Raw genomic sequence first — 27,877 nt, 5'->3', positions numbered from 1 at the left:
ACACTCCTTTTCCATTATGAAGTTTTGTGCTCCACCGCAGCTGGCTTAGGCACGGAGGTAGTCACCGACCTCAGCTCCTTGAGAGTATGCGTCCGCCATGTTGACTCGGAAGGCCCTCTCACCGTCTCTGAAGAACTTCTCAACCTGTTCAGGAGACATCTCTGCGCGCATCTTCTTCAGGTTATCTTGAATGCGCCTGAGCCCTTCTCGCGCCTTGGCCCGGATCGCTGCGACATCGACACCCACCAGCTTTCCATCTCTCTTGCGAATACGCCCGTCAATCATGACCAGATCGACGTCGGAAGGTGTTGAATGAAGCACGGCTGTCCCAAGATGATTGGCTGATCCGCTGAGGGCGCGTATGCTGGTAAGAATGACGATGTCGGCACGCTTCCCAGGGGTAAGAGTACCAATTTGGTCTCCGAGGCCGACAGCCTCTGCGCCATTCCGGGTCCCCCAGATAAGAGCATCTCGGGCCCCAAACCCCATCTCAAACGAGATGCGTTTATCGAGATGGGCGACGTTGTGGTCCAATCCGCGTTGCACTTGAAGTAGCAGCCGCATCTGGGAGAGCAGATCAGGCGGAGTAGCACTCGAAGTGTCGATGCTAAGGGCAGGCTTCAGGCCGTGTGCAACAGCCCCTCTCAGGGGAGGGTACCCCATACCCATCTGGATATCGGTGTCGGGCGCGAGCACAATTTTGCCCCCGGTAGTGGCGATGAGACCCATTTCGTGGTCGTTCACACTTGTGCAATGGATGTAGACGTGTCCTGGAAGCATGTAACCCTTGTCCGCGCGGACTTCCAGGTCATTGGTGAGAACGGAGTTGAAGACTGCGCTGGTGTGGGAACAGCAAAGCATCCCGAGGTCTTGGCCGAGCTTCACTTCATCGCCTGTCCAAGAGAATGGGATCGTACCGCCCTGACTGAGGTGCAGAGCCACACGAACAAGCCCATCCTGCGACTTCTGCTCCTGTGCCATCCTCTCCACGTGGGCCATTCTGGCCTCCCATCCGGCTTTGCCCGCAGGGACGTCTCCATACTGGTCGCCGCTCATGCCGTAGCAGAAGAATCCGCGGATTCCCGAGTCTTTCAAGCCTTGGAGTTCTGCTTCAGCGTGGTCGGCAGAATGAAAAGACTCACACGTGTCCATAATGGTAGTCACTCCGCTCTCGATCGCCTCAAGAGCGCCGACCAATGCCGAAGTTCGCATTTCCTCTACACCTGTGGCCGGTAGCCATCGGGTGTAAGTGTTGGACAGGAAGTGCCACAGGTGTTGGTCAATGCCGATGCCCCGAGTGAGACTCATCGAGGCGTGGCGGTGACAGTCGACCATGCCAGGTATGACCACGCCCTCCGTGGCGTCAATGAGCTCCGCATCGGGATCGCATATGTCTTCAGCTCTGCCGACGGCGATTATCTTCCCGTTGTCGACGAGTACTGCTCCGTTTTCAAAATCGCCCAGGGAGTCGTCCAGAGTGACGACATGACCACCGGTGATTATGTACTTTCCAGTCATGTTTATGTCGCGTGATGCCTTTGATGATGATGTTGGCGATGGAGTGGTTCCGTTAAAACTTAAGAGCGCGGAGAAAGAAAAGATTGTGATGTCGCAAACGACTACGATTTGTCGCAAGGCATTGCCTTGATTCCTTTTTATGAGCAGCCTAGGATGAGACTGGAGAAATCCAAACTCTTGGAGACTTGCCTCGCGTTTAGGAATTGCAGAAAAGGCCGTTGTGTCGGGCCTAACCCGCAGAGCAAAGGTCCGACTGAACTCTTGAGTCGTAAGTTTCCGTGAATGGCCCTCTAAGCAAAGGTCGACGTGAGTCACGGTCTCCGACAACTGCGAGTTTAGAAGATCCGCGACTTTTAGATTCACCTTAGTGACACAAACCTGAAGTCACAGTACGTTATCGTATCACATGGCTGATTGTCTGTCTTGGATGGTGTTTTCATTCGCAGAAGACGGTATCTTAGTGGCTTCGAAGCCCTGAAGTTGTACTTGAGCACTGGTTGGGAGGCGTGATAGAGCTGCGGAAGGATAGCTTGTGGATGCATTCGCGAACTAATGTCATCTTATCATGAAGTACTTCTCGCATTTGTCTCTCAAGTGCGTGCTGATACCTGCTTTGCGGAGACCGAACGTACGGGGACTTGGCGTGGGTTTTATGGAGAGTCGGCGGAGTTGAATGTCCTCAATTCTCGGCCATCCTAGGTAGTAAACCATTGTGTGATACGAATGGGCTTTTCAGGTGCGAGAAACATCCAAGAAATGATCGGCAAAATCCACAACCGGGTGGCTTTCATCGAATTTGACCCATCTAATCGAACCAACAGCAGCCCTTTCCGCCTTGCCCCTCTTCTCGCCTTCGCCCTCGCCCTCGTCATCACCGTCGCCTTGATAATCGCGAGCCTCGAACGGCGGACAGCGAGGTTTCCGGCAGAAAATGACTGAACGACAAGTCGTTACATTCCAGTGGGTCTTTTACTCCCATTGGAAGACTATGAGAAGAACTTTATGTGTATAAAGCGTTTGGCTACTTCAGTCCTCGGGGCTTGTGCGTGCCGATTTTGCAGGATACATGGATCAACTCGACTTAACATAAGGACTAATATCGAGGTAGCCTGCTTTCAAGCTGGCCGTTTGGACAGTCCCAAAGTAACTATTATTGCTGAACAGAACGACCAGCTAAGGCTTCAATGACGATACCAACACCCTCGGACCCTGGAGAGGCTTAGTTGGATATTCAAAGAGTGTTGAATATTGAATAGTGGCTGCGTATATATGAAGCTCAGTCATTTCTTATCTAGAGTCGGAAGCGTGCAACTGCACAACGTTCTTGACGTATCTAATGTCGAGGTGCTTCTCACATGGCACGCGTGAGTGACTCATTACAGAAGCCTGCCATGAGTACTCGCCCCGAAGAACCTAGCATTTGAACAGAATCAATACGCGCAGAGGCGTTGAAAAGCCGATCCCTCTCGCCCGCAAAGCTGTCTCGGATTGCCGACCTCCACAACCCTACCTTTATCCATCACCACTACAACATCGTAGTTTTTGATAGTGTCGAGCCTGTGCGCCACAGCCAGGACGGTATGGCTGGCAAGCTCGTCTCTGATAACCTTTTGAAGCCTTGTATCGGTTTCATGATCAACACTACTAGTCGCTTCATCCAACAGAACAACTATACTCGAGTCCTTGTGCAGTATAGCGCGCGCCAGAGCAAACAGTTGTTGTTGGCCGTGGGATAGGCTCACGTCAGTGAATTTGGCGTCCAGGCCGCCCTGAGGCTTGATCACATCATCCCAGAGGAAAGTCTTTTGCAGTGCCTCCAACATTACTTTCTCTCCTGAAAGACTGTCACACAATTCGTAGGGGTCAAGGTTGGTTCGAATAGTTCCAGGGAGAGTGACGGGGTCTTGAGGAAGAGTAATGAGGTGCGGGCGGATTGCATCGCGCGAGAGCAAGCAGAGATCCACCTCATCGACTTGAATGGATCCCGATGGTATCTCCAGAAGACGGAGTAAAGTGAGAAGGAGAGATGTTTTGCCGCTAGAGTATCTAGCGTAAGTGGACGTTGCAGTATTGGAACACGCAGGGGGAAGACTTGCCTTCCGGTGCGCCCACATATGCCAACCTTCTGGCCAGCCTTGATGCTCAAGGACAGATCGCGGAGAATATCCTCATCATCGGTCCTTCGTGGAAATCAGCATCAAAGCTTTTCATGAAGTGCGAGGGGTTGAGTGAATACTTGTATTTAGCATTGATGTTCTGAAAAGTTATTGCGCCTGACGACGGCCATCCTGGAGGGATTGGGCGCAGGCTCTGATCATCGATGTTATCTTCGTGAGGAGTGTCGCGGACAAAGTCGCGCAAACGAGCGATTGCACCGAGAGAAGTCTCCAAGTTTGTCCATGAACTAATGAGTCTAGACAAGCTGGAGTTGAGGCCCATGAGGCTGACCATGGATAGACCAATGGCGCCACCGCTTGTGGTATTGGTGAACTTAACAGCAAATGCAACCTGTGAATGATTAATGAGTTACTAGCACGGGCTAGCAAAGAGAAGGAGAATTCTTACCAGAGCAGTGGCAATCACCGTGACGAACAAATCCAGCACAATTGCCAGCCATCGTTGAATGCAGAACAGCATGTAGTAAGGTTTCTGAGAAACATCAAGCAGATGTAGCTGCTCCTTGACAAATTCCTGCTGCCACCCAAACGCGCGAATGGTCACAACACCGTTGAGGGTCTCTGTGAAATGAGTGTAAAGCGGAGACTTGCACTCGAGATCAAGATGACGCATCTGTCGCGATGTCTTCAGATAAAACTTCTGCAGGAAGTACAGCGGCAAGACGCAAAACGGGATTATGGCTGCGAAGTACTGGGCTCCTGACGCAATAAGTGCCGCGGACGCGATAGCAACCAGAGTGTCGAGCACAACCTCGAAAAAGGCCGTGGGCAGAGTCTGGTCAACCAACGTCATATCCTGGCTGAAGCGATTGAGGGTGACGCCACTGTCCACTGTTGTGAAGAACCACAAAGGGGCTTTCAGGACAGAGTCGAGGAGTTGCCAGTGTAGTCGTGCAGCCGAGTGGGGGATGACGACGACGAAGAAAATCCCAATGGCGAGCCCGGAAAACAGAACGGTGCCAATGCAGAATGCCAGATAGGCTCCGAAGTAGGCGCCGCGGCTTCCATCATTGGTCCCATGATCGGTCCAGATTCTCAGCCAGATGTTTGGCATGAAGCCTAGAAAGATGTATGTGGCCGCAAAGAGAATGAATGTGATGGTTAGGGCCGGGCCAATTGACTGGAGGTAGAATCTGTAAAGTGAGAAGTCACCCGATTGCCTCTGAGTAGCGTCTTCGTCATTGACTTTTGGTGCCTTGGGTTGCGGAGTTTCCGCCGCCACAGTTGCGTTCTCATCCTGATGAGTACTGTCTTCAGCTCGATGTTCGAAATCAATGTCCTTAAAAGCAGTGGCAAGATTGATCGAAGGTCCTGCTTGTTCCACGGACCCCGTCTTGTTAAGAAGGATCACTTTGTCGGCAATCGACTTGCGTGGACCTAGTGGAGTCATGTCAGTAATTTCAGGAAACAATCATGAAGTGACAGTTGACGACGAGGAACAGGCAAGAAGACGTACCGGCGGGAATGGCGTGAACTACAGTCGCATCGCCTTTCCGTAGAAGACCTTCCTCGCCAAGTAGACGACTGAAAACTTTGGCTCTGGTCTCAGCGTCGAGGGCGCTAAAAGGGTCATCCAGGAGGATGATGGACCGTCTCGCGTAGACAGCTCTGGCAAGCGCCTAGATGATACGACATCAGTGAGGATATACTCTCATTCAGGGGCCTGGATATACTTACAACTCTTTGCTTCTGTCCGCCGCTGAGTGTGATGCCCCCGCTCCCAACAAGTGTCCTGTCTCCCTCTGGCATTCTGGAAATGTCTTCTTTCAGGTCGCAAGCGAAAACGACGCAGCCGTACCATTCCTTGTCAAATCGTTCTTGGCCAATGATATTGTCCATGACGGAGATGTTTCGTAACCAGACTGTTTGCTCGCAGAAAGCAACCGACACATTGGGCTGTTTGAAACGGATATACCCGCCGATTGAAGAAATTTCCCCAAGAATGACCTTCAGAAACGTTGACTTTCCGCATCCCACGACGCCGGTAACTTCGGTGTATTTGTGTCTCGGAATGGACAGCGTGATGCCTCGGAGGATCGGCTCTTCCTTGCCCTCGAAACAGACAGTCACGTTGTCTAAGCTTATAGCAATGTCTGACTGCCCTGGAATTTGTTGCATTTCTTTGAGTTCGTTGGCGTGGTCATGTGAGGCTGGATGTGACGCGTTATCAGAGATCGAAGGTGTGTTTGCAGAGGGCTTTCTTTCGGAGGCGTCAGCGTCTTGAAGACGTTGGGATCTGCGCTCTTCCTGTACGAGAAACTCCTGGACGCGACCGAAACAGGCGACAGATGAAACAAAGGTTGGGTAGGATCCAATGAGGTTGGCCAGAGGTGTAGACACTAAAGCCACAATAGCTAGAGATGTGAAGGCCTGAGATACGGTGAAGCCGTCCGCGCGAGTCCAGAATACTGCAGCTGTCACAACGACGGCTGGGGTCATCTGGTCTGAGAGATTGGCTGTCGGAGCCGTCAGATACGAACTAGTGATAAGTGTTGTGGATGCAGAGACTCACAGATAAGAATTATCCGTACGATGAACACTCTGAACTTCTTGGACATGTCAAGCTCTTTGACCCTAAGGTGCTGTACCGTTTTAGCAAAATAGTTGGCGAGACCCATCATCTTGACACCCTTGATCTGAGAAAGCATTGAAGAAGTTATAGAAACGCGTTCCTGGACACCTTCGTTCCAGGCCATCCTGGCAGGACCGATGCCATCAGTGGCTCTCTCCATGACGAAGCTCAAAACTGGTCACCCATAAGTACATAGAGTCGAGGTGGCAGGGAGCAGTCACCAAACCACTTACCAACGGCTGGGATCATGACAACAAAGCACGCCGCGTCGATCTGCAAATTCAATAGATAGACGGCCACGCCCAGCTCAAGGACGCTGGCCCATATCTCGTGCAGATCCTTGACCCCACTGGCGATTGAGTCGATATCGGTGCTCATGAGAGTAATGGCCTCTGCTTTGGTAGCAGTTGCAGCGTCCAGTTCCAGAGACTTGCAGAAAATAACGGATACAAGTCCGCCTCGAAGCGTGGTTGTGAGCTGGTACACCGCATGGTTGTAGATACCTCTGGAGATCTAAGAAATCAGCACGAGACTCCTTGGCAAGGGGGAGAATCACTCACTGCTAGCCCCAGGTAAATCAGAAAACAAGCGCCAATAAGACCTCCTGCGATCTCGTGATATTGCGCGTGTTTGGACACGGCCACAAACTCAATGATTCTTTTGATCAAAAAGGGCTGGGAAAAGTTGAAGGCTGCCAAACACAACCGCGGAAGAATAGGGGCCACATAGCTGATTCTGAATGCGGAGAAGGTGGATTTGAGCAAGGCATGCTTCGCGGACTTGTCACACCTATCCCACGAAGAGCTCAACTTGGACAGAAGCCGGGCGGAGTCAAACTTGCGATCAATAATACCGAGGTCGTCGACGGCCAGAAGTCCCCGAGACCCTCGGATGAACAAAGAGCTGAGCCAACCGAATACCGATCTATTGAGCGGCCCGCTGATTTCTTCCTTGGATGAAGTTCCTGGTTTGCGTTGTTTCGGTATTTCTTCCAGCAAGACGAGAATGAACTTTGTTGCTAGAGACGCGACAAAAACACACCCAATCCGTCCAGATGTGTTGGGCTGCTGCAGGAAGAGCGACCTAGCTTGGGCTAGATCAACCAACGACGAGAGGGACAGGTAGATGCTGATGAGCTTAGACGGTCTGATTGAGCGGTCATGTTCGACATATATCAGGCCGACAATGAGTATCGAGTTGATGAGGGCTAGAATAGCCGCGGCTAACGAGACGGGAGTCCTGATTGTCGTTGGAAGTGACCAAAGTGCCAAGAGAGTCGCTTGGAGGGAGAAGTGGACCGTACTCGCAGCCTAGAAGGAGGTCTTAGAATCAATCATCGAGCTTCCTTCGAAGTCACATACAAGCTTTGCCAAGAGAAGCCAAGTGCTGCGCTGGATCGGATGTCTCCGCAACAGCCAAGTGGTCCGACAGGGCAAGATGACCAAGAAGAGGGCGGATGGGATGAGGGACAAAATGGCTTGTTCGAAATAAAGCGTGAAGTCAAACCGTCCTGTCAACTGTGGCCCAAAGGCATCAAGGTTCGCCGACACGTTCATCGCAGCACAATTGTTTGTGGTGTTGGCAATACACCGTTCAAGAGTGAGCAGGAGAAAAGAAATGAAAAAGGAGGGCCAACAAGCTGACACCTCTTGCTGCAGTAGTACCAACAGAACAATGCAGGGTGAGCCTCCCGCCGCCCAAGCCGAGACGGGAGCCTCAATCTCAGCTGCCTAATTGAGCTTTCGCGGAGCACGATGTGCCAGGGGTAAGTACAGGGATGTGACGCCGACCCCAGTGTGATTCACATTCAGCAGTTCGGATCTCTTGCGTAAATTGTTAGCAGATCTAATGTCGCCTTGGAACATAATTTATGGGATATATTATCCGGTAGAAATCCGGGTATATGGCGAAACGGATCATGTTCAGTTGGTTCAATGTTGCCATGAGTCTGTCAGACCTAGCACTACTCAGCCAGTGCATTTATGGGCGCAATGCGTACATGTTTGCATTGCTTATCTACATTCGACATACGTTTGTCTTTCTGCTGTTATGCTCTGACCGACTTTTTGACCACTTTGAGCCAAGGTAGTGACACATAATAATTGATTGAGTATGCGGAACATTGCTATCGCTGGCCATACTGTTGCTCAACAGCACGTCCGCTTCAACCTCAGCCTTGATGAGCATCACGTTGCAAGCCCCAGAAGCTGAGAAAATAAACCCTCTTCAAATTGTTGTCATATTTTACTCATACAAACATGTCCATGGATCGTCAATGCCGCACTTGCCAAGCTCCGGGCCTTTGCCAAAGTCTTTGAAGGGGCCTGGAACGTGGCGCTCTGCAGCCCACTCCTGAATCTGTCGAAAGATTGTGTGAGAGCCCTGCCTTTCGTTTGAGTGGATGGCTGCTACTTACCTTGTTGAAGTTGCGACACTCATGCACAACGGTAGAGCGAGCCCGAACACCACCGTATTTCGGGCTGTATTGAAATACGTTCGGGACAACATCTCCGGTGCACTGAATCGACTGCCTCAGCGAGTCTATGCAATGGTCTAGATGCATGATACTCAAGTGATCGCCCCCGCGATCTTCTAGTGCGGCTTCGGGCGACTCGTGCAGGATGTACGGATTATGTGTGCTGTTCCATTGCGGCTCGAGGAAGTAGTAGAGCCCCTTGCGAATGTTGTCCATACAATGTAGGTCATGGAAGACATTCAGGACGACCAGGTATCCGCTTCCCTCGGACTCAAGCTCGGGCGCGGTCTTGTTCGGCAGAATCTGTGCTTCTTCTTTGGTAATGTGCGTAAAACTGTCTGCTCAAGAATGACTTGTCAACGCAGCTCTCAAGGCAGAAAAAAAACAGGATATTTCTTACTTTCATACAAAGATTTCCAAGCCTGGTTGGATTTGGCCGAGGGCCGTCCCTGGAAATCGGTCTCGCCTCCTTCTACTGAGCTCGCAAATTTGGTCAACCTGTACTCAACAGCGTCATTGGCTGGAGCTAGAAGACGTTAGATACCTTCAGAAGGGTCTACTAGTGTAGATTTACTTACAGTAGAGGGTTGTGATACCCTCGTCTGAGCTGGTTAATTCCGGATTTGATGGTCTCGATAGCTCGGTTCTATAGAGTGAATAACCGAGCAATCCAAAATTCAGCATGAGGGACAGGCCAAATCCAAGCATAAGAGCCCAGAAGTACTTGTGTCGACATGGCTTCTGAACTTGTTGCAGAGGGGCGTCCTCATAATCGGACAACGAAGGTGACAGCAGCCTCTCCTTCGAAGCAGAGATACTGGCTTCGTCAAATTCGCTCATATTGGGGTGAGTCTTAAAAGAGAAATAATTCGTTTGGGTTGCTGTCGTCTGCAATGGATTGGGGAGTCTCAAATGGTTTGGAAATCATTTTCCTCCAGGCTGACAGCGTCTGAGACACGTGCAGATCCCCATCCGTCATCCGGTCGGAAATCAGACTGTGCCTCACATTGAGCTCATTTCAGGCAACATGGTGTGATCCAAAAGACAGCTGCCAACATGATGTTCGCAAAGGTTCCATTTGCCTTCTCACGATGGTTACATTGCAGATCTATCCTTGTTGGTGCCATTTTCCGGCCGACCTCTCACTCGTGAGAACGATAGCTTAACTTCGCTGACGAGACTGACTCAGTTGGATACTCAGAACTGGCATCCGTCGTCATTCCATTGGTTCGTCTCTGGGCTCCTGCGGATGGATGTTGACGGTTCAGCTATCCAGGATTGGAGGCGGCGGGGTGCGGAACAACACCGAGATAAGCTTCTTGAGTACAATTCAGGAAGTTCTGCAGCATGGAATTCCTATGGGCTCATGATCCATGGTATGGCCCAGGTTCCAGCCCCTCATGCCCGACTCACAGCCGCCAATGAACGCTTGTCAGCTCCGACAGGACATTGATGTGCCTCTCAAGTCGATTTCGCAGATGCCGACACCAAATGTTTCTCTTTGGCATCGGAATCACGACAATCTCAACTAGGTGAGCCGGCAAAAAGGCTTGATCGCTCCTACCGGGCGAGATCCCCTTCAGGAAGGAGAAAAGGCGACTTGCATGAGAGCGCCGCAGCACAGGACCAACACCAAAGTCCCTTCTCAGACATACGTGTCGGTCTGACTGAATTGCCTCGTCACCTACTTTTATGGAAGGTCGTTGAGGCAGGCCGTTGGCGCTTGGCAGGGGTCTAGCAGGGGGCGAAAGGACCCCAGGCCGCGGAACTTTATCGCAGTGGTTCAATTATATTCTGCTTATGTACATGGATACTTAGGCGCACCCGATATGGAAAGATGCAAAAGCGATCAGCGGCTATCGAGCAATATGCACAAAGTCTCCGCCGCATTTCTTGCCTCTAGCTGAACATGACCAACTATCAAGTTTCGTGGTGATGTTGGCCATTTGCGTCACCAAGCCCGTCCCCGCCTATCCAGACCGGAGAAGCTACGTTGACTGCGTGTAGCGCGTCTTCTGCCATGAATATTTCGTAGCAGTGCTCAATGTGACTCTCCTTGTCGTACCGACTCTCCGTCCCAAGACCCTTGGCCCTCATTCTGAACTCCTTGCGCCAGTAAAAGGCACAATGAGCGATGTGCCACCCCGTTGATGTGTAGAAGACTGCTTCCTCACGAGGAAGATCAGCGAGACGGGATATGTCTTCGATGGTGATGGGCTTGGTTGCGTTCTTGTCTGCGTAGTAGGGCCAGCTACCGTTCGGGCCGGCGCGATCGAACTCGGCAACTAGCTCGTCTTCACGGCAGTGATCAGGAAGCCAAGAGACCGAAAGTGTATCGTATTTACACCCAAGTTCCCGTGCTTCGGCGACTGATGAACCACAGTGGCAGGTGATGGGCTGTGGTGGTCGCGGCCCTGCTTTCTGCCAGGCCATGAAGTAAGCCATAGCAGAGAGGCCCAGTATGGTTAGGAGGGCATGACAGACAAGAGCTCGAGAAAAAGAGAAGGCTATTGAATGATGCTTTTCTGGCAAGTTTGACGCCTCCGCATCATCTCTGCTGCAGCTAGATGATATCTCATCTGCTGTAGTGGGGAGAGAGGAGTATCTGGATTGTTTGTCTGAAAAGAACGGAAGATGCATTGTGAGGAAGGTCGATTTGACAGAAGTTGCGAGTAAAGTTTCAAAGACAAAGGTGCGGAATCACCAACGAGAAATCCTCGGGGGATCGAGGTGACATGGGATTTACATCAAGTTCGAGTCGTTTACCTCGGCGTCTCCTTTTGTCTTGAGTAAGCTCGTCGTGTCTGCTGTTATGCATCAATGTAGGGATTTCCGGAGGAACTTTCGTAGCATGCCCACGAGCTAGGAAATACACCTTATCACTACAAAGGGTAAAATCCTAGCTGGAAGTTCGTTGGCTCTGCTTTCCAGCCACCCTGGTCAGACACTAGTATGCAGTCAGCCCTGCAAGAACCTTGTCCAGATGCCCAGTCAAGTTACTTCCGTCGTTGATCGAAACGCTTCTCCTCCATCACGAAGTCTCGTCACAGTTGCAAGAATGAAGGAGAAAGTCGTGACGCGGCACAGTTGATACGACATCTCGAGCCCCGCAACCTAGCAGGCAGCACGAGGTCGTGACCGACCATCCGCGGGAAACCGAAGACACATTCGCCAGGACCTCAGACGCCGAAGCGTCGGTATCTGTAAACACCATGTAAGTAAGTAAGTATATAAACCTTGATGCATTCCCATCGCCGAGACTTTTGGATCATCAAAACAGTCACTTTGTCCTCGCTCACCAATACATGGTTATCGAGTCCCATTGCGCAGCCGAAGACCAAACTCTAGCTTTCTTCTCGCCCCAAACAACAAAATGAAGTTCCAAGTTATCTCGGCTCTTTCCTTGGCAGCTGCCGTCACAGCTTTGCCTTTCATCGAATCCAACAAGGTTGCTGCCGAAGGCACCGATGCCACTGTTCAGGTCTATCCTGTCAAGTGGGCTCGTGAGGAGACCGACGCCACTCCTCAAGTGTATCCTGTCAAGTGGGCTCGCGAGGAGGCTGACGCCGCTCCTCAAGTCTATCCTGTCAAGTGGGCTCGTGAGGAGACCGATGCCACTCCTCAGGTTTACCCCGTCAAGTGGGCTCGTGAGGAGACCGATGCCACTCCTCAGGTTTACCCTGTCAAGTGGGCTCGCGAGGAGACCGATGCCACTCCTCAGGTTTACCCTGTCAAGTGGGCTCGCGAGGAGACCGATGCCACTCCTCAGGTCTATCCCGTCAAGTGGGCTCGTGAGGAGACCGACGCCACCGTTTAGGAGTATCCTGCAAAGTGGACTTAGAACTCGAAAGGCAAGTACTCAACTCCAAGATATTTGGGCTCAGTACTGACAGAAGTGTTAAAGATAAAGAGAACAACTCCTGGGTGGGGCTAGCAACCCATGGACTGGCAATAGGTTGAGAGATTTGGACACCCGTTGAACTTTATTTGGAAAGAAGACCATTATCATTGCCACGGATTTGTGTATGCAAGCCGGGGAGATACATAGCTAGCTCATTCAGCTTAATCTCAAGTTCAGCCTATGAAATACATTTACAAGAAGAAAATGAAATAAGACGGTTTATAAAATCCTTTATGGAGACTTGGGTGCTCCTGTGTCGTTATACGCGCCGAAATCGGGTAAAGACAAATACTTAAAAAGGCGGCTAAACACCCGCAGCAGATGTTAATTCGAGAAATAGAGCCAATCAACCCAGGCTGTTGTGTACCCCTGCCATCCTGTCCGCAGACTCTCAAGCCTGCATGTCGCAAATGACACGGCAGCTTACGCGAATAGGAAGGTCAGTACCGAATTGCGATCGTGCTACTATTTAAAGCCGTACTACTTTGTGCTCTCTCCATGTCTATTGTGTCTTTCGTTCTCTGATTCCTTCCGTGCTTACCCGCACGCGGTTTCTCATCACACTTGTTGAGCAGCGAACAAACAAATGCAATACGCCGCGCAATACAATGCAGCCACCCTTATAATCTGGCTATTGATATCATCTCACCATACCCAATGAGTACACATTTTTGTTGAGCAGCGAACTCCTTGCGCCATTCATGCCCATGTCGCAATCAGCCACATTGGTTTTGCTCTCCTAAACCAAAATCATCAAGGCCCCTCGCTCCGCCATGGCGTCGGAAGTTCAGGAGACCAGAGTTGAGACATCATCACTGGATGAGAGACTCTCAATTCTCGAACTGGGAGATTCGGATGCGGAGGACTCGGAAGCATCAGATGCGAGCGAAACAACTGTTCATCCCTTCGATCCGAAAAAGTGTCTCTTCTGCAATTGCCACAATGAAGACTTCAACGACAACCTGGACCACATGAGGAAGCGGCACGGAATGACCATTCCGTACCCCGAGAGATTGATAGTCGATCTCGAGGCACTGGTCAAATACTTCCACCTCGTAATCTACGAGTACACCGAATGCCTCTACTGTGGATCTATCCGGAACACCCCGCAGGCCGCACAACAACATATGACTGGAAAGGGTCACTGCAAGATCGACATTGAAAAGGAGAATTCCGAATTCAAAGACTTTTACGACTTCGAACCCGACACCGACTCCGATCATGATAGCTTTGGCAATCCGGGACGTGATTTCTCTGTTGATGTGGAGGACGGAACAAAGCGACTACCCTCAGGGAGGACGGTCACCCATCGAAGGGCCAGAAAAGTGCGTGATGATCGAGGTTTGAAGTCAGGACAAGAACACAACAGCTTCTCCGGTTTGGAAGGTGGAGAAAGCTCCCAGAATCCGAAAGACACCACGGCTTTGGCGATCAACAGTGGGAAGAAGAAAGATTTAGTTGCTAAAAGCTCCGGCAGCCTATTCGACAAACAACTGGCAACGATGAGGCAAGGAGATCGACTGGCTCTTGCTCATTTACCTCTTCCACAGCAGAGGACTCTGGTCGCCAAGGCCAAGAAGCAGCAAGAGAGGTGGAATCGGTTAGCAAACGATGAGGCGATCAAGCGACAGTGTAAAGCTTTGGTAAATTAGAAAATAAACTATTAGAGGTCGGCGGGTAACCCGGTCGCGCCTGAACGGTAGAGAGGCATGCGAACCACGCCGCTACAGCCGTGATGTAGTCTATCGGAGCACCATATAATCTCTAGTTGTCATCTTGAGCCATAAAAGTTTCAGCATGGGACCTCTGCGATTATGGGCAGGCGTGACCGCCTGTCGCGCGTCGAGGAAAACATTGATGTCGAAGGAGTCTCGCTGATGCTTGATAGTGTATGAGCTGGGTCGTGTGTGCAGACCGACACAGTCCCAAAACAGCATGTAGAAGTATCATGTAGAAGTCTTCAACATTTGCCCGTATGGCGCTATCGGCCATGTAAGCAGTATGGAAATGCAACGTGACCTTGGCGAGATTAGCGATACGTCACAATGCTGACAGCGGCTGGATGTGAGATCCCCAATGCAGCAAATGAACGTCTAGGCGATGGTTAGATAGAGATTGGGCCAGGAATATAAGTTGAACCAGTCTGCCGATCATCCGCGTTGTCTAATGTGACGGCTGTGATCTTGGCACTTGCGTCTTGGAGATATTCCTTTCATGATGGCATCGCTAAAGGAGCTGGCGATCGGCAACCTCAGACGAGCCGGCCTGGATGAGGTCTTGTATACCCCCGGGCAGGAGACATACGAGAACAGGACTGCGTCGTACTGGTCGGAGACAGCCAGGCTGAGACCTTGGGCAATTGTGCAGCCCAGGAGCGCTGATGAGGTCTCCCAGGCAGTGAAGGCTATGGTTGAGACTCCGGACTGCAAGTTTGCTGTGCGCAGGTGAGTTTTCACCGTCTCAATGAGGGGAATGTGTCCTATTGACATGCGAAATACGGCAGTGGCGGCCATACGGTCTTTCCTGGTGCCAGTAACATCCAGGACGGCGTCACAATAGACCTGGGTCTGATGGCGAAGACGTCGTACGACCATGATACGGAACTTGCGTCGCTGCTTCCTGGAGGAACATGGACGGATGCGTACCAAGAGGTCCAGAAGTGTGAGGACTTATGAAGCTCACTGAAAAGAAAAGATTCTTGTGTGTTGACTTGAGGCTGTAGATGGGAGGATGATAGCAGGGGGCCGCGAAAACACGGTCGGCATTGGCGGTTTGCTGACGGGCGGCGGCAAGACTTTTTACACTTGCCGCGTCGGCTTCGCGTGTGGTAAGTCTCCTCACACTGGCCCCGATTTTGCGATGGTTAATCGGTCAACTGACGAGGGGATCAAGACTAGGTCGTTAACTACGAGATCGTTCTCGCTGACGGCAGCATCGTCCAAGCCAACGTGGACGAGAACTCCGACCTCTTTCGAGTCCTCAAGGGCGGCGGGAACAACTTTGGAATTGTAACACGCTTCGACCTGGTGACGTTTCCTTCCAATGAAATTTGGGATGCCAGACTTGTCTGCGCCAAGGAGTCGACTCCGGATGTCGTCGCTGCGCTGGCGGATTTCATCGGTAATCTCGAAGCTCACCCGGATGCGCACATTTTGGCGATGTGGATGTACATGCCCAGGACCAAATACCACTTCATTATGAATCTTCTAACAAGCTTGGACGGCGAGCAGGAAGCCCAGTGTTTGGCTAAGTTTCTGGTGATCCCCGGCGAGAAGGATGCCAAGACGACCACGGTTGCCGACAAGATGGCGGCGTTCGCTCTGCCGAAGTCCCGACGGTGAGTGCTCCCTGAACCTCGCCGAGTCTGTAGCTAACGCCGTTGCCGGAAAGACAAACGTGGTTCACCTTGACCTTCAGAAACGACACCCGAATCATCCAGAAAGCTGCGAATGTATTCGAAGACCGCATAGAAAAAATGAAGGCTCAGATTCCGGACCATGATTTTCATTTCTCCATGGTGCTACAGCCACTACCCGCATCTTTCGGCAAGCATTCGGCTGTTCGTGGTGGAAATATGTTTGGATTGGAGCGTATCAAGGAAGACTGTGTGCTGTTGGTTTGGGCCATTGAGGTCGATACCCAAGAACTAAGAAACAGTGTTGGGTTCCCGACACTCAAGGGAGGCATTGATGAGATTGAGGCTTTCGCCAAGTCCGTCAATGGCGACGTTGGGTTCCGCTACCTCAACTACTGCGACGGCTCCCAAGATCCACTCGGCAGCTATGGTGAAGAGAACGTCCGCAAGATGCGAGAGGCTGCAGAAAGGTACGATCCGGCGGGTGTGTTCCAGACGAGAGTGCCTGGCGGGTTCAAAATCTCAAATGTGACGGTAGGGAGGGAGGGGGAGCTGACTCCGACCGAGGGATGACTGAAGTGGACGTGGAATGGATACCTGTCGTTGCATCGATGCTGTTGACTTGCAGCGATAAGCAAGACATATGCGTAAGTGAGGCCAGTCAAATGGCAGAGCACCGAATGAGAGATTCGTATCGGCGCGGGAAGGTGCATGCGATTCGAAGCCCTGCTTTTAGAGCCTGCGTTCGTTGTGTGATATTTGTAGGACGTGGACCAACGGATGACGCGGGAGGACCTCACAGCTGTGGCCCTCAGGCCCCACATTGGCCGGTAACCGGTCCACGGCGGGGCCGGTTGCGTGTCCCCACATATGCGTGGTCCTTCTAAGCTAGTGGTCCGAGCGTATCCACGTCCCGCTCTCCTGCATCCTGCCTGCCCGTCCTCCATCAGCATCTTCTGCGTTCCATCTCCAGGCAGATTTCAAGGCTGACTAGCCACACAACCAAACAGGACACTCAGAGTCTTCTTGTATTCGAACCTGCTGGTATCTGGAAGCAGGCTGGAAGGCAACGACGCGGCTAAAACCCCGGGTCTCCGAGAAGCCGTGTCTCGAGCGGTCTTAGCCGAGTGATGCCTCGTAGGTTGCCTACTTGCCCTCCCGTCGACTATGACAACATCATGCGAACCAGCCAAGTGAGACCGCCCGAATACCAGTTGGCCTCACCATGCGACACAAAACCAAAAACGGGTTTGGGAGAGCACGAAGACCAACAGAAAGATCGGGCTCTAGTCTCCTGACCCAAAATCATGCCGGGAAACCATCGAGCTGTACCCATCCACCTTATGCGGCTCCAAGTCATTGGCTGGACGCCGCCTTACCCAACGAAAAGGCCATGCAGTTCGCCAGCCCAATGTGTACGAAATGAGGCTTACAACCGTCTTGTTTCTTGCAATGCTCACGGTTAAATACCCCGCCCCCAGTCATGAATATTACGAGCCTCAGGTCTTGCAATCCGGCCTCCCTTCACATCTCTCATCTCATTCTTCGCCATCAATCTCGTCACTATGGCCGCGTTCCTGGGTGGCGTGACCCCCAACGTGCCCGGCATTGTCAATCTGGGGTTCCAGCTGGCCAACAAGCTGAACATCTATGGCCTAGGGATCAAAGGCGCAGACTCGGACATTGAAGGTCTGGTCGACCAAATTTTCGGCACAGCATCAACTCTTGCTCAGCTCTGGGACTCTCTCAGCACTGACAAACATGATCCCTTGACCGTCTATACGGACGCCGGCCGCAGAGATGTCGAAGACCTTGCGGACCGCTGCGCAAAGACCTATGTCACCATTATTCGCACCGTCTACAGAGCCAGTCTGGCGGCCAAAGTCGTCGAAGACATTTGCCTGCACACTGTTCGTGTAGAGGACCTGAAGGCCGCCAGACTCTGCGCCATCAGCTCAAACATGAAGTGGGGACTGGTCGCGGACGCTTTCGAGACCGCTTACAAGCAGTTGAAGTGGTTGTTCTCCAGTCTTCTGCTGCATATGCAGGTGTTTGATGTTGCTCGTCTTCAGATCAAGTAAGTGACCGTGTCCTCCTGATCTTCGTAAATCTCTGGACTGACGTATTTGGCCAGAGCGCCACGAGCTCCCGGCAGCTTCGACGAGGAGCTCGCTTCAAGGGCTTTGGCAAGTCGCCTGCTGCAGCAGCGGAACAAGACTGTCAAGAATCTCGTAGAAGACTACGAGAGGAAGGCGGAAGAGAAAGCTAAGAAGGAAGCTAGACTGGCTAGAAAGGTTGCAAAAGCTGCCGAAGCCGCCGAAGCTGCAGCGGCCGCGGAGGCTGCGGAGGCCGATGCCGTGAGCGTCTGCTCAAACGACGATGCGGCTTCCTGGAAGTCCGGAGAGACAGCCAAGGACTCTAGACCGCCCTCGGTTTGTGGCGACAAAGCTGCCGATGAGAAGAAGCCGGCTACTGCTGAGGTGTGCGCACCACCGCCTCCTCCGGCCGTCATTGAGATTCCGCCGCCACCTCCAGTCTTCCAACCTCCAACGCCTCCCCCTGAGCCCATTGATATCAAGCTACTGAAACCAAAGCGCCGATTCCCTGCGAAGGTATTCAACAGCATGGCAGAGTGGATGCGCGGTCTATTTGGCCGCGCTCTTCCGCCTCTGGATCATCTGGAGCTTGAGGCGACCATTCTCTACAGCGCAGACCAAAGCTCTTGCGTCCAGCCTCCTCCCTTGTCCTTCCAGCCGAAGATGCTCCTCCGCCAACTCAAGCGCGTTCTCAGGAAGGCCGGAGGCAACCCAGGGGACCAGCTTATTGGCCTAGACGCTCAGTTCCGACTGGCCGTGCAAAATGCCCCACGACGTGCCCAGAAAAAGGATGGCCGGGTCAGAAACCTGATTGCGGTTGACACCTGCAACTTGCCCAACTATGTTGTCGCATACATGTCCATGGAGCCCGCTCAGGAGCCCGTTCATCTGACGGACCCCCTCGGCCGCAAGACGGCTCTGCCGTACGAACAGTGCCGTACTTTAAAGGTCAGTCATTGAAAACCAGAATTACAGGATTAAGATCATGCTAACACATTGAAAGGGTGCGCGTACCATCATCCATAGCCGCTTCCGTGACATTAACAGAATGTGGCCCATTGTTCGGGACGGTGCCTTTGAGATTGTCACCGGAGATGACGTAGTCATTACTCCCGCAGCTTGGGAAACCACCATCAAGCCTGGTGCCGTTCTGACGATGAGGCTCTCTGCCTTTGCCGATGGCATTACTCCCGGCACGCCTGACAGTCAAACCTGGGAAGAACCGTACATGGGACCACCGCCGCCGCCACCGGGCATGTTCCCACCGGGCGTGCGGCCTCCAGGTGGCATGCGGCCGCCGGGTGGTTGTGGCGTCCGTCCGGGTATGGGCATGCCGCCTCCGGGACCCCCAGTGTATCATGGAAGACCGGGCGGAGAGATGCTTCAATGGATGGCAGGGGGCGTGCCGCCGCCTCCACGACCCCAGGCTCTTCCACGCGGCGTCAATATCATCAACGTTGCCCCTCCGCCCCCGCGCCGCTGGCCCCGCGCCGCGTCGTCCGTGTCGAGCTGGCTCACCAGCTCCACGAGCAGCAGTGAGCGAGAGATGGAAGAGTGGGAGCTTGGCTTTGAGCCCGAATTCGGGTCTGAGCCTACTCGCGAGAAGGAAATGAACGAGGAGCTCTGGGGTAACCTCGGCCGGATCGTGGCTCAGTGGACGAACGCCACGGACACCGAGTTCAACACCGACTCGGGAACCATGCCGTGGTATGATGACGCCGAGTCGAACGGCTCTGCGTCCAGCTACCCGTCCTCGTGCTCTTCGGACGAGATTGTGGACGACTGAGAGGCTCTCGAGCTCGGTCGGATGACTCTCATTACCTTTGATGCCGTCAGGCGCCAATCTTTTGGTTCGTCTTCGGATGAATAATACGTTTGTTACGATATCGACGAAGGAGATTGTAACGTTTATAAGTAACTTTCTTTAGTCATCTATTATGTTAATGAATGGTTGTCTTCCCTCTGTCCAGCTTTGCATTAAGAGTGACCCTTCCACTGTATGCTTTGGCCTCTGTTTTGTGATCACTTAGGGGGTAACTTGAGTTATTTAGGCGACCACATGAATCGTGCTTCGGAAGTCCGGGCTTTGGAAGGTTCTGAATTTGGCGCCTCGAATGCTCCGCATGCTCACTATCCTAACCCATGATAAGATCGTTGTGTACTCTTATCGCCGCTGTTTCCAGACTGCCGGCATTCTGAGGAAATGACAAAATACAGGGAATGAATTTCGAGATCCTCCCGCGCCCTTATCATCGGCTTTCCCACCTAGCCCGGAGCTAAGATCAGCGCCAGCGCCTTTGAGTGACCTCGGCAACACCCAATCCGTCAAACGCCAACTGAACAGTGCTGATGCGACCGCCCCACCACCGCGGTGCGGAGAAGGGTATGGCGAAATCAGCAACCCGGAAAGACGACATCGTGCTTCTCTTTGCGCAACCTGGTACGGCAGGAAGAGATAACCCCAGATAAAATGGCGACCGGGAGCTCTGAAACGTCGCCGCTGCTCTCTGCTCCGGCAGCAGCAGCAGCAGCAGCGCCGTCGTCGCCGCCTCCAGCTTCCGGCATGTCGTCGAGAGTCAAGACGGCCCTCTGGGGCCCGCCGTCGATCGAGCGGTCGTTGCTTATCAAGCTGGACTTCACGGTGCTGATATACTTCTCGGTGATCTGGTTCCTGTTCGGCATCAACCGCGCGAGTTATAACACGGCGTATATCAGCGGGATGAAAGAGGATCTTCATTTCCAAGGAAAGGTGAGGGCTTTGTTGATGAAATGAGTGGTTTTCGGGTGAGAGGAAGGCGTTTACGCATATTCTGACGCCCCCTTCGCGCAGGACTTCAATTACATGCACACCATCTACCTGGTCACCTATGCGGTCTTCCAGATCCCGTCAACTTCTCTTTTGACCGTCGTCAAACCACGCTATGTCTTCGTCGCGGCGAACACCGTCTGGAGCGTACTCACTCTCGTCACCTTCCGCACGACGCATGTCCATCAGATCTTCATCCTCAACGGCTTCGAAGGCGCTTTCTCGGCTGTCGCATAGTGAGTTTTGCCCTAGTCATGGTCAGATAAGCAGGCAACTGACCCGCCGCAGCGTGGGCGCCCATTTCATCTACGGCTCGTGGTACAAGCAATCCGAGCTCGCGACCCGCGCGGCGGTCTTCTGCGCCTTTGGAAACCTCGGCAACATGGCCGGTGGCTGGATCCAGGCCGGACTGCTGGCGTCCTTGTCGAACGGTCCGCTGGCCCCTTGGAGACTCATCTTCGTGGTGGTTTCGTGTGTCACGATTCCGTTTGCCGTTTTTGGTGAGTTAATTGCCGTATCGCAGGGATCGGGAGATGCGAAGTTGAGACGCTGACTTCTCACAGGCTGGTTTGCTATCCCGGATTTGCCGGAGCACCGAACAGCCAGATTCCTCTCCGCCGAAGAACGGGAATTCGCCGTGCGCCGTCTCGGTCATGCGAAGGCCAAGGAGTGGGATTTGAGTGTCTTCCGACGTGTCCTCCTCAGTTGGCAGTTCTGGCTGCTTCCGACCGTCTTCATGCGTAAGTCCCATGGCGCCTCCCGTGCCGACTCACCACTGACATCCGAACACAGTCTACTCCCTCAGTGTGCAGGCCATCGGCAACAACGTCATACCGCTGTGGATGGCCTCCCGAGGCTACAGCGTGATCCAGCAGAACAACTACCCGACGGCGACCTTCGCGACCGGCATCGTGGCGACCTTCATCTACTGCGCCGTCTCCGACAGGCTCCGCTCCCGCTGGCAGGCGTCTCTGTGCATCGGCTTCACTTTCATCGTCAGCAGCGCCATCCTCATCGCGGACCCGCCCGACGCGGGGTACTTCTTCGCGTTTTACCTGATGGGCACGACGTACGCGCCGCAGGCGCTGTGGTACTCGTGGATGGCGGACCTCACGGCGCATGACCTGCAGCTGCGGGCCATCACGACCGGGTTCATGAACTCGTTTGACTTTGCGTTTGTGGTGAGTCTTTTGAGAGTCTGAGTGACGGCGGTGCATGCGTGCTGACTTTGGTAGACGTGGTGGCCTCTCATCTTCTTCCCTGTGACGGATGCGCCGAATTATCGCAAGGGGTATATCGCGAGTCTAGTGACGGGGGCTCTGACTGTACCCGTCATCATCCTGATCGCGGTTCTTGAGAGGAGGGGAAGGAGGAAGGGAACCATTGGCAACGTTCCCGGCGGAGATAGCGATGCGGTGACGGATCGGTCTGGGAGGCAGTCAAGGCAGTCTGATGTTGGGCCTGGCAAGGTCAACGGAGACGCTACGGAACCAGCGGCAGCTGTGACGAAGGTGATAGCGCCCAGCGGCATCTGAGAAGGGTTTTAAGGTTTAGATTTGTTGTCGTTTCTTATGTTTTCCTCCAAGGCAACACGGCTGCGATAAAGTCTGAGGCTGTCATGCTACTTGTCGAACGCGTAGAGGTATGTAGAGCAGGGTATGGCTGTTTATAGAACTAGACAGAGAGCTGCGCGTTTGAATTGTATGACTTCGAACGACCACTCGATCATCGACCAGCAAGGCGTCGTTAGATGCACCTCTTACCGACACCACGGAGAAGACTCCGGCTCGGCCTTCAACCCTAAGGGCGTCATCCCCCTTAGAGAAGAAGCAGTAGTATATCCCTCCCAAGCCATTCATTTCCACTAGCAACAGGACACAATGTCTGATGTTGCTTCCAGCATGAGGGGAGGTAGATTGGGGAGATAGTTATATCGTGCAAAATGTCAACGAAGGGCAAAAGTGATAGACCTCTGGACAATCTAGGAATCGAACCTAGGACCTACCCCATGCGAAGGGGTCGTTATACCACTAAACCAATCGCCCGTTTGTTATTGGGAAGAGTAGCGATAGATTCAATTATAATCGAAAACTTCGCACGCGGGGAATGCTGAGATGCTGGTGGCGTTGACCCAATCGCGAGTGCTGGAATGAGACACGGCGTCGCCGGATATGTGGTGTTGAGGTAAGCAAGCACGCAAGCAAGCTGTGGAACCAAAATCACAGTAGCGCCTAATTATCGCTCAAATTAGATTCAATTCACAAAGAGATTCAATCACAGCGGTAAGAACACGAACCATAGGGCAGGCAGCATATCCAACATAGCGTGTTATACAGCCTTAGCTAAGATGCATGGGCGTTCGTCCTCATATAAATGGGCATTGTCTCCTGTGCATTAAGGTCACTTGCGTAACTATAAAAGATGTGCCTAAGTATTGAAATGAGATATGGGGCTCTTCCGGGTTTGCTCTTACTTAGACGAAGCAGAGCAAATATCACAACCACTCCCCGCGGTGAAACGGAGCCGGGCCGGTAAAGTGGGGCTTCATCCGAAGGTCCGGCACGGCATCGGCATCGTGGGTGGGGCTCAGCCCGGTTCCAGAAACAAGTTGATTCAGGACCATCCATTCCGCGCGCCTCTGCATTTCTTAGAACATGAGCACATAGAATCAAATACAAGAGCGTTGCTGCTCAAGTTACGGCTGTCCTCACTCATCTCATTGGTCAAATTGTGTCAGCAGCGCCAGAAGGACAGCAAAAACCGCAAAAATTGAAAGTCTCTCCCGCCCGGAATCGAACCAGGGGCGCATGCGCGACAAGCATGCATGTTACCACTACACCACGAGAGAAGCTGTGTTGCTTGATGTTGAAGGCAAGGCGGCGGAAGAAGAATATGAATGAATGTTCGGCGTAGTGACTCACTGCTCATGGACAGTTTGGTCGTCAAGGTCGGTTGCCTCTCGGTCTGGGTCGGTATGACCCCACATACACTGATTTCGCCTCACATATGCTTTAATAGGGTAACATTAGCCACCGCTAAGAGTATATATAGCTTGGGAAGCTGCCCTCAAGGCTCCTTTTTTATCGATGACAACCACTTCGGCACCCGGAAGGCTGGCTGCAGGAGGAACCGTGATAAAGAAGGTTGAAGAGATGTTAGGTTGATGTGGTACTACACTGCTACTCGCCGGTTCTCGGGACCTTGCATACGAGACCGTTGTTAAGACATTTCTGTAGCTCGAGGAGCAAAGTCTGGAGGGGGTTCAGATTGTGACGCTAACCGCCCTACCAGCGCTTGGCTGGGAAGTATGGGTGTCTTGATGAGTGAGATGTCTTAGGATGCCATTCTAACGGTCATGCGTTTGGCATGACTTACAAAGAAACTTCTATCTTAGGGCTGCCATGGAAACTAGCGTGGACGGTTGACGTCTGCCATGCCCAATACTGCTCATACAAACCGGAAGGAATGGTATGCGCAACCACAGTGAGCTGAAGAGACAGAAAGCCGATCTCTGTCTGAGATCATACATACGACGAGTGATTGGTAACGATCGAGGACGGTGGCCATGTCGACATGTTCGTAAAGACTCGTCCATCCAGTCGTATCTGGGGCACCGACCACTACGGGGAACTTGGAGATGCCTTTCATCTTTAGCGCCTACGTCGCAGCTCTACTTCCTGTTGCTGTATGCCTTAATGCTGCCAATAATGAGGCTTAGACTGTGCGGAAGTAGCACATCTAATAAGAGCCACCCACCTGAGATTGATCCTCCTCAGGGGTTGTCACCTCGGAACGATCCTCTTCAGGGGTATGAAATAGTCGGCATGCACCGATGCGACATAATCTGTGCGAAGCCACGTCCAATGCGGGACACGTCCCGCAAGAAAAGCAGTATGAGTGTAACTCAATACTGACTTCGTATTGTTAAATGAGGAAATACTCATCATTAGCGCCGAGTTCATGGCATACACTCTGAAGGATGCTATAGGACGAACGCCTGAGAGATCCTCACCAATTCTCAACGACACTTGACTCCGACTGAGTGCTAATGTTCTCTACCATGATCACGGAGCACTAGTCAAGGCAACCACGTTGATAATTTGGCTGAGGCGCTAAAGGAACGGGAAGGGCAACCTTCATGGGCAGCCCTAAAGATGACAAGTTGAGCAATAACAAGCTGCTAAAGGCTCACTGTGAGATGAATGACGGAATAGAAACATGTGAATGGCCGGTTCGGAAGACGCCCTCACCCAAGGTTCTCTGTATGAGTCGTTGTCGCTGCGATACGAGACAGAGCATCACGCGCTTGATGGGCCATGCGGCCGAATGAGGAAGTGGTCGGCGGTACTGCGTCGTTGAGATAGGCAAAATGAGCCGGATCTCGCAGCTAGTGCGTGAGACCAGAGAAAAAACCGTATGGCCGGTCGTGTTCATAAAAAACAAAGTGTGGCTTTAACGTCTTGAACCAAGCCGTTGGTCAAGTGCTCTTCAAGTTGTCTCTGGGCGTCCACATGCGAATCTCAAAACGGTAATGATTTGGGCAGCTCGCCCGGACCTCGCCGCAGGGTTCCAAGGACCGTATCGGGGCAGAAGAACGCAGGCCGGGTAAGTCGGGCATATGGGCTTAGGTGAGGTGCGGTGAGGAGCAAAGGAGGGGAGATCATTGGGCCGGCAACCGCATGATGGCCTACTATTGCAGTCTTGCCGGGTGAGCAAGTGAGCCGGAGGGATCGGCGGTGCCGTAGGCAGACCTGGGCGAGCGGGCGAGAGCTGTGGCTGTCTGAATGTCCCATCCTGCCCATCCGGCGTTTGACCCGTCATCGCCCGTGCCGTGCCCTTGGCCGTGGCTCCTCTGAAAGGCCGCTCTCACCTGCACTATGTAGAGGTCGCCGAGGTTCGCAGCGGAACGAGATGAGCTGTGGGGTGAGCTCCCGGCTCAAGAATTATGCGTTGTCAGCTAGAACGTGTGTGTGAGGGCTAGAATCTCTCGTGTTTTTGTTGTTGATCCTGCGAGACATGCATATGCGCGGCGCTGGAGTGCGAATGAGATGAAAGTGGGCACTAGGTGAGAGTGAGAGTGAGAGTGAGCGTGAGAGTGAGCAAGCAAATGGAAGAAGAGGTGAGCTGAAGCGCAGACGATAGTGTAGATGGCTGAAGGCAGCAAGATGGCGGATGCAGTCGGTATTGGATGTCGTCGAGAAAAGTCTGGGGAGATGGCATGATCCTGAACGGCATCCCGCCCGTGGCGTTGAGGGGAAATATTCCGAGTGAGGTGAGGAGGGATCATAAATCTTGCCTGCCAGGTGAAGCTCAGGCGGTGATGCTCCTGCTGGCAGTCGCTAATTGACATGCTAAAGGCGGGAGGAGCAACACCAAAAAAGCAAAGTTACCACGACGCCCTGTAGCACAACTCCCTGAACCCTGCCCGCCTTGCTTGAAGCTGTCGGAGCTGTTGGCCACCAAGCGGTGAGCAGAAGAAGCGGGCTGGTTTTTGCAGTGTTTACCTACCTACCTGACTGTTCTCCCACGCGAGCATTTCAGTTGCATGGCGTTGAGGTAGGATAGATGTACCTGCTGTGGCTCGTTTATGACGCTAAACTACCTATTTCTGAGCTGCGGCAGGAGGAAGCCACACCTTGCCTGCCCAGAAATCCAAAGTACAGTAAGTATCAACAATAGCACTGTTACACAGCACTATCTAAAGCGCATCTGTACAGTCGGAATAAGGTCCGGATGTTTACTGTACATTTGCCGTGGGATCTGACAGGATTTTCCCTCGCACAGCCGTCTCCCAACAACCCAATCCCGACCACACTCTTCTCCCTCTCCTCCACACCTTGTCCTTGACGACCTACCTTACCTACCTCATGGCACACGACAGACAACTGGCCAAAAAGAATTAGTTTACGGCGCAGTCTTCTTCCTCCAGACCACGCTGCTGGTGTCATTTGCTAGATGACGGCATCGCGCGCTGCAGTAGCATCCTTCTCCCATGTCCTTGGAAATGACTCCAAGGACATCCCGGCCGACATACCGCTGGCTTTTACCACATCAGACCATCTTGTTCGTCCTAAATGGCTATTGCGGCTGCTCATGCTAATAATCACTGCAGACCTTTCTCAACGGCCATTTGGACCCTGCCAGTTTCCCCCTCATCCTTCTCATCGCCATGTTTGCCCTAAAAATAGCCCCCAAGATGCCGTGTACCATCAGTACAGCATTAGCGGCGTCGGTGGCCGCGGCTTCACCTCCGAACCCTGGAATCTTCGGGCGACGAACCTTTCCTCAGGCATGGAAGTGAACAGATTCAGAGACACTCGTCGATACGAGAACCGACCACGCCGGCAAGCCCACGATCATGAAAGGACCGACTCCAAACTCCCGATGATTCGCTTAGGAACCGCGCAGCTTAGTCACTGGACAGTGCCGCGCCGGCTGCACTCAGATCGACCCAAGACTCCCTCTCGACGAATCAGGCGGCTACTACTCCATGCTTCCCCGGGTCGATCTCTGCTCGAGAACTACGCTTCTCCACGGCCGCCGCTACCTCAGAAGTGCGATTTCTTGCTTTTTGCGCCGCCTGCCACTCGTATTTTCACATCTCCTCCGTCCTCTCGCACGAGACACCCGGTCGAGTCGAGCTTCACCGCCAACTTGTCAAAAGTGGCTCTCAACAAGAGCAACGACCTGGGATTGCCAAGTCTGATTTCTGCAAGCCGATCAGTCTTGCTGGATCTCATTGAGATGAAAGCCTACACAATCCCACCAGGCAGCCCAGCTCCTAGAGGTCTGGCTCCCCGGACGAGTTCCTCTGCCAAGTAATGGACGCAACGTGCCACACGAGACTCTCAGCTGCACTCATGCGCCCTGGACCGCTTCTATATCGAGCCTGTAGGGATGTATAGGGTCCTGAGTTCACTGTCAAGGTAATTGCGGTTATCTTCCAGTCATGTCCTCGACCGGATGTGGTCAGACC

The 27,877-nt window shown here is 52.8% G+C and overlaps 7 protein-coding genes across 7 annotated transcripts; 5 read left to right on the top strand and 2 right to left on the bottom strand.

Moving 5' to 3' along the window:
• Positions 1-45: 45 nt before the first annotated feature.
• On the bottom strand, positions 46-1,518 carry CkaCkLH20_00325 (amidohydrolase; the record flags this gene model as incomplete). The annotated part of the gene is made up of 1 exon (XM_038883045.1): positions 46-1,518. The coding sequence occupies one exon, from the start codon at positions 1,516-1,518 to the stop codon at positions 46-48; it is 1,473 nt and encodes a 490-aa protein (XP_038751750.1).
• Positions 1,519-2,250: 732 nt separating this feature from the next.
• CkaCkLH20_00324 (ABC multidrug transporter) lies at positions 2,251-9,583 on the bottom strand (the record flags this gene model as incomplete). The annotated part of the gene is made up of 15 exons (XM_038883044.1): positions 2,251-2,453; positions 3,029-3,490; positions 3,598-3,698; positions 3,755-4,026; positions 4,084-5,072; positions 5,152-5,314; positions 5,373-6,151; positions 6,208-6,441; positions 6,501-6,780; positions 6,828-7,506; positions 8,522-8,625; positions 8,684-9,081; positions 9,144-9,269; positions 9,322-9,345; positions 9,406-9,583. The coding sequence occupies 15 exons, from the start codon at positions 9,581-9,583 to the stop codon at positions 2,251-2,253; spliced, it is 4,992 nt and encodes a 1,663-aa protein (XP_038751749.1).
• A 2,533-nt stretch (positions 9,584-12,116) lies between these two features.
• CkaCkLH20_00323 (uncharacterized protein) lies at positions 12,117-12,560 on the top strand (the record flags this gene model as incomplete). The annotated part of the gene is made up of 1 exon (XM_038883043.1): positions 12,117-12,560. One exon carries the CDS (start codon positions 12,117-12,119, stop codon positions 12,558-12,560), a length of 444 nt encoding a protein of 147 aa, XP_038751748.1.
• An 857-nt stretch (positions 12,561-13,417) lies between these two features.
• On the top strand, positions 13,418-14,296 carry CkaCkLH20_00322 (putative TRI15; the record flags this gene model as incomplete). The annotated part of the gene is made up of 1 exon (XM_038883042.1): positions 13,418-14,296. One exon carries the CDS (start codon positions 13,418-13,420, stop codon positions 14,294-14,296), a length of 879 nt encoding a protein of 292 aa, XP_038751747.1.
• A 562-nt stretch (positions 14,297-14,858) lies between these two features.
• On the top strand, positions 14,859-16,572 carry CkaCkLH20_00321 (FAD binding domain-containing protein; the record flags this gene model as incomplete). Its single annotated transcript, XM_038883041.1, has 4 exons — positions 14,859-15,088; positions 15,148-15,295; positions 15,542-15,981; positions 16,035-16,572. 4 exons carry the CDS (start codon positions 14,859-14,861, stop codon positions 16,570-16,572), a joined length of 1,356 nt encoding a protein of 451 aa, XP_038751746.1.
• A 992-nt stretch (positions 16,573-17,564) lies between these two features.
• CkaCkLH20_00320 (uncharacterized protein) lies at positions 17,565-19,881 on the top strand (the record flags this gene model as incomplete). Its single annotated transcript, XM_038883040.1, has 3 exons — positions 17,565-18,076; positions 18,134-19,043; positions 19,099-19,881. 3 exons carry the CDS (start codon positions 17,565-17,567, stop codon positions 19,879-19,881), a joined length of 2,205 nt encoding a protein of 734 aa, XP_038751745.1.
• A 684-nt stretch (positions 19,882-20,565) lies between these two features.
• Positions 20,566-22,436, top strand: CkaCkLH20_00319 (uncharacterized protein; the record flags this gene model as incomplete). The annotated part of the gene is made up of 6 exons (XM_038883039.1): positions 20,566-20,844; positions 20,926-21,137; positions 21,190-21,401; positions 21,465-21,641; positions 21,694-22,082; positions 22,137-22,436. The coding sequence occupies 6 exons, from the start codon at positions 20,566-20,568 to the stop codon at positions 22,434-22,436; spliced, it is 1,569 nt and encodes a 522-aa protein (XP_038751744.1).
• Positions 22,437-27,877: the final 5,441 nt, after the last annotated feature.

This window comes from Colletotrichum karsti (assembly GCF_011947395.1).
Source record: "Colletotrichum karsti strain CkLH20 chromosome Unknown Scaffold1, whole genome shotgun sequence".
In the NCBI taxonomy this organism is placed as follows: domain Eukaryota; kingdom Fungi; phylum Ascomycota; class Sordariomycetes; order Glomerellales; family Glomerellaceae; genus Colletotrichum; species Colletotrichum karsti.
Note: the sequence above shows the minus strand (reverse complement) of the source record. Positions and strands in the feature narration are given on the sequence as shown.